Source organism: Aricia agestis, chromosome 7 (assembly GCF_905147365.1).
Source record: "Aricia agestis chromosome 7, ilAriAges1.1, whole genome shotgun sequence".
Lineage (NCBI taxonomy): Eukaryota > Metazoa > Arthropoda > Insecta > Lepidoptera > Lycaenidae > Aricia > Aricia agestis.
Window position 1 is genome coordinate 4,682,115 of NC_056412.1, and position 10,548 is coordinate 4,692,662.

Here is a 10,548-nt window from a genome sequence, read left to right on the forward strand (position 1 = left end):
CCTTTCAAATAATTTTCCCCGTTTTTTTCCATATTTTCCTCTATTTCTTCGCTCCTATTAGTCTTAGCGTGATAAAATATAACCGATTGCCTTCCTCGATAATTGGGCTATCTAACACTGAAAGAATTTTTCGCGTTCAAACAAACAAACAAACTCTTCCCAATTATAATATTAAGTATAGATAATAAGGGGTTTTGATGCAACATTTAAAGTAAATATTTTCGTGGCAATGGTGACGCCGAGTCAATTGACTTATAGTGGCTGATGCCGCCTATAAGTCGATTGCGTTACTGTCGATATAGACGCTGACTTCAAACGAACTTTCTAGCTGTAACTTTATGTAAATGTGTTTGTAATTTCCACTTAAGTATTTATAAACAAAATTGGCCGTTTTTATAATTTATTATTAATGGTCTGAACTTGATAACGAGACTTTGAATAAAAAACCATAATCAAATTCAATGTTTCTCTATCTTATCTTTTGGCACGCAATAGATTAATTTCTTATAACGGGCATTGCAGAGTTCACAACTCCGCATTCAAGACTATGACTGAGGCAGTGCGCGAGAGTGAGATAAAGAAACGTGATCCCGCCGCTCTCCTCGCACCACGACACTCGTGAGTACTTTTTATAATTATTTATACAATAACACACGCAAAGATTACACACGCATACGCAAAGATGCGTATACGTACATGCTTTGCGTTTGCGTACACAATACAAGATACATAAATATGTGTACGAAGAAGACGAGGTACCCAATAGCTAACTATATATTTCGTATCGTAATATTTACCGCGTTATCTAGATTTTTGTTTCTCCCGTGTTCAAATATCATGATTTCTCTTTCATATATAAAGTAACGTGAGAGGTAGCATAATAGATTAACTAAACCCAGGCCGTCTTGAGTGGGAGTCAATTTACTTATTATACAACGATTAGTAGCTACTGCGGTACCGACGGCTGTACTGGCAAAGTATCTGCTTTAATCGACAATAATTAATTTTCATAATAACTATAATATTATCTATTACTAGCTGACCCGGCAAACGTTGTTTTGCCATATAAATTATTAAGGGTGAACAACCCTTATTGCTTAGGGGTATGAAAAATAGATGTTGGCCGATTCTCAGGCCTACTCAATATGCTCACAAAATTTCATGAGAATCGGTCAAGCCGTTTCGGAGGAGTATGGGAACGAACATTGTGACACGAGAATTTTATATATAAGATAAAAATCTGTAAATAAATCTGTCGCAGGAATATTGAACAGGCCCTAACGCTACTGGTCTCTTTTACTCGTCCAAAGAAAATTTCTGTATCAGACTTTACACTGACTTGTAAAACCAACATACCGTAAAATGGGAGAGATACAATCCGCATAATTATTTAAAATATAAAATTTATTTCTGTCTGGTGATTAGGCTTTGGAACAATGATATTGCATTGTCGTTTAAAGCAGAGAACGCCCAATTTAATATAAGTAGTATTAAAATATATCATTTTGAAACACTACATTACTTAAATTACCCACAATATTATCATATTTAAAGGCTAAAAATATTTTTCATCTTTCACAAATGATATATTTTATCGAATACAGTATGCTAAGGTTTATATATGAATGAGTTTTTATGAAATGAGTATTATAATATTGGTGTGATTTCTATTTCTAATATAACTTATGATCGAGTGTGTGTTTGTGGTGTACTTACACATAATACCTTTATATATTTTGTTGTGGTATCAAACTTTACTCTTTTGTAGTAATGAAAATAAGATAAAAAAAAAGAAATATTCACTTAAAAATCGAAGAATAAACATGATACCGCAAAAAATAATCTAAACTCTAAAGCTTTAGCAGCAAAAGAAATGCTGCTAACGCTTACTCAGAGCGGATCGGCGAGCGAGTAGTATAGCGTTTCCTAACGGTTTTATAACAAAAGCACACAGTTTTATTAAACAATGAATATTATTTTTTTGACAATATGGTTTTTGGGTACATGAAAAATACTAAAAGTGTCACGTTTATATAATATTTCTTATTTTGTTTTACTGCTCATTGCTCAAGCTATAGTACTCGCTCTGTAATTTTTTTCAACATTCTACTCTATTATAATACAATATAGGTCTGGGTGTTTAATATATTCAATTAATTTATTTTATTCAGTATTTATTATTTTATAATTATTTTGTATATACTGTACATACTCATTACCATCATGACACTAGAATAGTATCATTATGTCAATATGTCGCAGTCTAGTATAGTCCGTAAACTCGGAACTTGTGTAAAATGTCCTAAAGGAGTAAAATACTTCTTAAAATGTGTGTATGTTGCCTTCAATGTAATGAATATTCCTTCGTTTAAGTTCTGTAGCGTCCAAAACCGCTTCTAGAGAATTAGTTCTGCTACCCTAGTCAGTTATAGACATTATTTTGAGTAGAAAATGTGTCCATTGTATAATGGAAGTAGATCAAATGAAAAGAAATCTACAGTTATTTTCAGTAACAGTATTTATATTTTTTTATATTATTTTAGTGTCCATGAAAATATACATTTCATATATAATGGAATCAGTCATTACAATTTACAACATCATGACATGAATATATTTTTGTATTCGGTTGCACAGTACTTCATATAACTACATATTTTATAGTTCATCACTATAAATATTTAAAAAATCATTTGTATATATATTATTTTAACTTTATTTGCAATATATAAAATTAATTCATTACATATATTTATTTATGTATGAGCTTTAAATATTAAAACAATTTGCAAAGAAACCGTGATATTTTAGGTACGGTCAGTATATATTACAAAATGGAATTAAGTACGGAGTGAACAGTAAAATCGATATATTATATAACATGCAATGCAAATGTGTCATCTGTTGCTTATTATTTAAAGCTCTAGTGTCACGTATGAGTGTGTAGTGTGCACGCCGCATTTTTGGTTTGTTCGAATTTGAGTTGCTTGGCACCCCCTCCCCGCACCCAACCCCCCGTGTTGAGACGACCAGCATGGAGGTTGTTCGACGTCCGCCGCAACTGTGTCAATGTTGTGAAATATCGTGAGTGAACGTTCGATCGACGTCTACGTATCGCGTCCGCGTATAGACGGCAGCACCGTGCGGTCGTGTCGGCGCGGGCGGGGCGGCACTAGGCACTCGGATAGGGTCTGACGTTATGGTTGTGGGCGACGCAGTGAGGTCCGCGGACGCGCGTGGCGCCGCCGCACCGTGGCGCCGGCCGATCGTCCGGCCGCGCTCGACGCCGGCCGCGCCGCGAACGGCCTGGAGCTCCAAAATGGTGGCCGACTACAAAATGGCGGATCCTCGCCGCGCCGCCCGCCGCGCGCGCGAGTCTCGCACATCGTATGACGTCCCGCTAGCGTCGACGACATCGACATGGACGTCTTTGGCGTCACGAGGGACGAAACATTCCACTGAGTGCTCCATTTTACTGTAGCGATTTGTACAAACTGTAAATAGTGTTTCTATTTTGTATCGATTGGTCGGTCCCATCCGCCGATTTTCGCTCCCACAGAAGTATGCGAGAGTTGTGTTTTTTTTAATTTATCAAAACGTTCTGTGGGATCGACGATCGCGAGTAGGCGCCTAGACATACTTCCAGAGCGTGCAACGCGAATATTTTGATACGATATACTTATACCTGTAGTTTAGGTCGGCATAGCGTCCGGGCGGTGAGCCGCGGCGCGCTGTGGGGGACGAAGGTGCTGCGACGGTGAATATGCCCGGTGTGGCTAGACCCCAGCACGCAACACGAAGCGAGGTTCAAACATTATACACTATTGTAATTTCGTACAAGATTATTTTGATTTAATTAAAAAAAATCGTTGCTACTTTTTAACAGAGCCCGAGTTAAATAGTGTATATTATTTGCACCCGGCCCGTAGTGACGCTAGACTGACGCTAGAATATAACTCTAGGTAGTAGGCGCCATATCGTTTACTCGCTCGTTCTGCTTCGCTCGCAGACCAGCGAGCCAATGTTAGTGCGAGCGAGACAAAAATAAAGTAAAGTTGTACATCATTTTGATATTATAATAATATAATGTATGGCATTATCTCATTTCATATTAATGTGAATACTTGTTATATTTACAAAAAAAAAATTACTAACAAATTATGATATTCTTTCACACGTTTTAAATGTGTATAAAGTTATCTCTGACATTCCTTTATTTCAAATAACCTTGCGGGTTAAGTTATTTTTAATTGAAAAAATTTGAATTTTATGTTTAAGGTAATCGATTTTCCTGGTAATATCATGTTGCAATTGTCAGTTTTTCTTTGAAATTGCCAGTTTTATTTTACATATTTTCCTAAAATATGAACTAATAAGCGATCACGAATTTCTTCTAATATAAATCATTATAGACGTAAAGTAAGTGATTTGATCTGAAATATTTTTATATCGTAGTTCTTTCCAATGTGTGATATCAAAAATGCATTTACATAGTAGTCAGTGTTGTTTGAAACATGTGTTGTGTGCCACATATTTTTTATAACTTATTTATAAACAATTAAATAGTAAAAAAATTAAGTCAATAATTTAAAAAAAAAGTAGAAAATGTTTGATATTATCAGTCTTCTATTAGTCACTTTAAGTGCTGCCATATGACGTTATAGACTAATCGTTATAAGTTTGAAATTGGCTTACTTAAGTTGGATAATTCGGATGCAGCTAAAGCGTTATCATCCAGTTTGGACGAACGCTTAAGCTTAGATAGAGGCAGAGGCCTCAGGGTCAATTCAGACCGCAACCGGACGTGTAGATGCATTTGTAAATTAGTACTGAATTGACAGATTTCGTGAGCGTGAGACGTCTCGCAAATCATCCTCATACGTGGCAGAGCCATGCTTCGGCACGAATGGGCCGGCTCGACCGGAGAAATACCACGTTCTCACAGAAAACCGGCGCGAAACAGCGTTTGTGCTGTGTTTCGCCGAGTGAGTGAGTTTGCCGGAGGCCCAATCCCCTACCCTATTCCCTACCCTCCCCTATTCCCTTCCCTTCCCTTCCCATCCCTACCCATCCCTATTCCCTCTTAAAAGGCCGGCAACGCACCTGCAGCTCTTCTGATGCTGCGAGTGTCCATGGGCGACGGAAGTTGCTTTCCATCAGGTGACCCGTTTGCTCGTTTGCACCCTTATCTCATTTAAAAAAAACTGTCAAATCCATACTATAGAAATGCAACTACGCGTCGTGATGCAGTCTGAGTTAACCCTTAGGCGTCCCTCACATTAGGCGTGCGCGTTCCTCGAGCAGTACGTTCGCGGCACGCACGGGGCGCTCGCGCCGCTCATACGCCCGAGGGACGCGCATTCCTAATTTGGGGCCAGCCTTATTCATAGAAGTTTTTGATATAAATATAATTTGTGTCTAAAGGTTCTATCCGTCTTCGAAGGCTTTAACTAGTGTTCATGTACATGGTCTTTGCGCTAGTGAGTTAGGTGGTTTGTGAACGGGCGCACTCAATACAGTAAAACTAATTTACGAAAAGCTATATATAAAAGCTATACACTCCTTTTTTTTTCAAATAAATAATGTACTCAATTGAAAGTTATAGAAATTATTTACAGCTACGAATTTTAAAATTTATTTGCAGAATAAATTATTAATTAGAAAGAAAAATAAATCGGTACTAATGGTTAAAAATGTAATAAAATATCATAATAAAAGTCATATCAGTACAAATTACTACAATACATTTTGTAAATACCTATAATTATATAATACGATAAATGTAGAGCAAACATTATTTTTTATTTTTTGGGACTAATCCGGTGTAATTGTGGTTCCTAGTTCCTACCTTACAATTTTTTTCTTCGTATTTTAAAATGTATTGTGTGCGCCCGTCTGTTTTGTTTTAATAAAAATATCAAATCCGTAATGTTTTCCTATGAATTTTGTAAAATATTTGTATGTAAATTAGACATTTTACAAATCGAATTAAATAACTTAATGAATTGGTATTATTAAAAATATTTGAAAGTAGACAATTAATGGTACAGTTTTGCTGTAGAGATACAAATATAAATTACAAATAAATATAATACTTATAATTTGCTCCTAATTCTGCTGTTACTGATGTACAGTATTATAATTATTATACATTTCTATTAATGAAATATAATTTTACCCCGATATTTATGTTAATACATGCACTTCAGGTTGTCAGTCCTAGCTAATAATATGTACATATTATTTTCATAACGTTTAAAATTACTGCAAAACTTGTATAATTCCACAACAACAAAGCCGTTTCCTCGAAATTCAGTCATATTATTATTATCATTTGGTGGTGGAAGGATTTTGTTGCCACGTCTGTCAAGGCGCCGCTCTCGTCAATTTCGAGGCAGCGGCTTTGTAATGATAAAAAATATCATTTTTTTTTAAGTTTGGCTCTGAATCTATCACAATTTTTGCAAAGCACTCATTAGTCATTCCTAAACATCTTATTTTATTTTTGTCACAATCTACTTTTACTTGTTTATTTTTTATTATTTTAAGTTTTGTTACATTTCTGTTACGGTTAACTTTGAGTTATTTATTTTGTGGGAGACGGGAGACAAATGTTTGTAACGGATACTCTAAGCGTATACATTGTTTGTAAATTGTTTGTTGAATAAAGTGTTGAATTTGACTCGACTTATCTATTGTATGTTATGGTTCGTGGTGAGTCGGTCGTGCAGGGATATCACGTCACTTTAAACCGACGGGACTTACAATTTTGCTGGCTTAAAAATGTTTCATTGAAATTATTAATTTTAACAAAAATAAGTCCCTGACGGTACGCAGTGGTTCACAAACGCGCTTTGAAAACGTGTGCTGTTAAACAAAAAGACGTGCAGAAAGTGGCACGCGCTAACCGCTTAGGTATAAACGTACGTCAGCAAAGCGTGCGCGTGAAACGTCCGTGTTCGAGACGCACGGATTGTGACGTCATAGTCCTGCGCGGCGCTGTCCGGGTGCAGCTAACCGTGTGTTGTTGTAGCGCGGCGGACGCGCGCCACGCGCTCGTGCGGCTGGCCCAGTGTGAGTATGCCCGCATGCCCCGCATGACCCCCGCTTGCCGCTTGTTTGTTAGCTTGTCTCATTACCATCGCGCGTGTGAGCTAGGCGGGAACTCTATTATCGCCCGGCGTAATGGATTTCCCGAGGGCCCTGGGTTATGTGTCGCGGCTTTGTGGCAGCCTGACGGAGACCGCGCGCCTGCTGCAGAACGTGCGCAGCGTGTTCGGGCGCCGGCCCCACGCGCGCGCGCCTCCCGAGCTGGAGCTGTCACGTGAGTACCCCGCCCCGCCCCAATTCGCCCCGCCCACTTCGATCCACTCCACCCCACCACATCACACACGGCACCCGATGCAAGCGATCCCCCGGATTGCCGTGGCTAGGATAACCCACAGTCTTAGTACAGATCACACCGCACTAGCTATCTTTAGATCCTCATGGCATTCGCATTGGATTGGCGGGAAGGTTCGTATTGTTACAAAGTTTATCCTCACTAATTTTTAGCTTGTATTTTATCATCAACACTCTCGTGTAAAATTACAAATAAGTCTCAAAATTACTGCCACACCCAGTGATGAATATCAATTACCTGTAATTAAAGAAAGTGTTTGACAGATAATGTATGGGGCTTATTGTCAAAATCTTAATTAAATTACAGTCAAGTAATTAATATTCGTCTTATCTCTGAGTGCGGCGGTTAGACATAATATCGAAGTTTGCTCAATGATAAGTCAAATCAATGATGAGCTCACAGTGTCAGTGAACATTAGATCATTTTGTTAATATTTAGTGCCAACCTATCGCTAAAACATATTTTGTTCTGGATACGTAACGAAAACGAAAAGGTATGATTATTAAACATGTACTTGAAAATAAATACATCATCAACTTAGCGTAACAAATCCCCCAACACGACATAGTTAATCGCAGCCTTATTTCTTATCCTATTACATTATTATCTTATATTTTGGCTAATCTATAGTTGTATTGACGATATGTTTATATACAGATGGGTTCGCGTTCTCACAAGAGGAGGGGGCAAGCGTATCGCAGGCGGACGTCATCCGCGCGTACGACACGAGTCAGCCTCGCCCCTCCTGAGATAGCGCCGCGCCCGCGCCCGCCCCGCTGCCCGCGTCGCTGTCCGCGCCGCTGGCAGCTCTGCCTCACGCCTAGCGGGCGCGGGACGCACACGCAAAACGGACGCGGACGACACACGCTTCGACCACCGGACCCACTGTACGATATTGATCTACTCGCTTATGTAAAATGTAACTTTTTTGTAGGTACACTTTATAAATTATCGCTTCTTAGCTAAAAATATGTAATTGTTGGGCATCGCTCTAGGAATTACGACGCCGCAGATGTGCAATCATGTTACAATATTTTGAATCTGAATAATTTAGCAATGCTGCTGCACCTGCTCGTCGCATGTCCTAGACCATTGGAATTCATGGTGACTCTATTAAAATATTACAAATAAATTAATAACATTTATGAATAATATGCCCCATATTCTGTAAAATATTTTAATGACCATAGTACAACGTAGACCGGGTAATATTATTAACGAATTTACTTTGTAAAATACATAATTAATAATACTTTTTAAAATATTATGTAAAAACTATTTTTTGGTATCTCAGCTTACTCATAATGTATTAATCAATTATTAATTACAATTGTTAAGTTACGTGATTTTGTTACGAAGTAATTTTTAAGTTAAGAGAAATACTGTGATCACATAAATAGTGGTGCATCCGACCACATTCTAAATACTTATCGAACTATTAATAATGTATATTAAATTATATATCTCGTATATTTAATCGAGTGGTGACAATGTAAAAATCTTATTTATCGTATCAAAGTACTACTATTTTGCTAATTATATTGTTTTGTGAGTTACTGTTGTTTATTTAGTTAAGTATTAAATGTACTGATCTATATACTCACTGCATCGATAATACTAAATTATTTCGTATTTATATCGTAATATAATATGTCGCAACCGGCGCCTATCGTTCAACAAGTCTTCGAAATTGTCGCCATTTTCTCGTACAAAAAAGTTGCTGCTCGATCAATATACTTTAGCAGCGGCGCGGCGATAGATTCTTCCCGAGTGCAACTATACAGGGTGTAACAAAAATAAGTGATAATTCTTAAGGGTGTGTACGTGTTCCTTGTAGAGAGTTCAATGTTCAGCGCTGAAAGACCATTTTTTTTCACTTTTGTATCCAGGGGAAACTCGTGACGCTTGGGCGCTTGCCCATACAAAAGTAAAAAAAACGTCTTTCAGAACTGCTACTTTCACAGTGAACTCTCTACAACGAACACGTACACACCCTAAAGTATTATCTCTTATTTTTGTTACACATTGTAGATGTGGACTTCAACTAGTCGATACTGTTTCAACATCTGTAGTCGTTGTCCTCCAATATTTTGAGGTTTTCTTATACAAAGAATGTTTAGATATTGGTCGAGCAGGAACCGATTGTCTTCATGGGCTTGACAGCATAAGGCGCATCGCAGACGACAGACTATCCGTGACGCACTTTTTAGTCCGTGGATATAGAACGTATGCAATTATATGCAGTAACGCACACGACGCGCAGCGCAGACGTGTGCGTTACTGCATAATATAAAAACTGCACGGACTAAAAAGTGCGTCACGGATAGTCTGTCGTCTGCGATGCGCTTAACAATGTTGCGACGAAGGCATTAAAGGCCATTGTAGCGAATGTATGCTTCTGCTTTAATGTTGCTTGTGTATTTGTGTGATATGCTCCTCATATATGCAAATGAAAATGTTATTAGCTATTTTTCTTAATCAAAAACTTGCCGAGGCAAAAACAAATCATATTAATAGCTATTACGGCTGGAATTTAATGATTACTTAACTTTAATCAATCGCAGAGTTTGATGTAAAATGTACGGAGTACATGTCAAATTCTTCATTAAAGTTAAGTTGTCTTTAAATCTCTTAAAATACGACCTTTAATAAGTGCTACACTCTGGAGGCTAAATAATTATACTATCTTGTATAATTGACACATAGTGTAATTATAACGCTCCATATTACTGCCCACGACTGAAAATCGGCCCTGTATATTGCACGAAGTATACAGTATACACTACTGACATAATATTACCCATTTCAAACTGTATAAATTGATCTTACATCTAGATTTAAATCGTACCATAATTCAAATTTTAATTAGGTACTACATATAATATTATGTGAAAACTAATCGAAGGTTACAAAATGTATATTCAAATGATTATAAGAGATAATTAATGGTTGTTGACTATACACGTTTTATACAATTTTAATATTCCTAGCGAATTTGTTCTGCACGTTAGAATCGATGTTAGTGACACAATTTTATTCGGTGCACAGCAGTGGGCTTTAACTGACGTCTGAAGGATGCACTGACTGGCGATTTAACTAAACAAGGGTTTATCTAAATCTGATTAAGTAACAGTTAAAACGCGGTT

At 37.4% G+C, this 10,548-nt stretch overlaps 1 protein-coding gene across 16 annotated transcripts in view; it reads left to right on the top strand.

Annotated features, from left to right (window-relative positions):
- The window catches only part of LOC121728767 (probable phospholipid-transporting ATPase IA), a 116,190-nt gene extending 106,964 nt beyond the window's left edge, over positions 1–9,226 (top strand). For 3 of the 16 annotated variants that reach the window (XM_042117019.1, XM_042117023.1, XM_042117020.1), the window contains 4 exons: positions 523–618; positions 3,692–3,757; positions 7,034–7,324; positions 8,060–8,215. In XM_042117019.1, coding sequence (XP_041972953.1) covers positions 523–618; positions 3,692–3,757; positions 7,034–7,324; positions 8,060–8,156 — 550 coding nt within the window. In that variant the 3' untranslated portion in view covers positions 8,157–8,215. Of the gene's footprint in view, positions 1–522; positions 619–3,218; positions 4,820–7,033; positions 7,325–8,059 lie in introns of those variants that run through there. The other 13 variants (XM_042117026.1, XM_042117024.1, XM_042117027.1 and 10 more) reach the window with 13 other exon arrangements.
- The last annotated feature ends 1,322 nt before the right edge of the window (positions 9,227–10,548 follow it).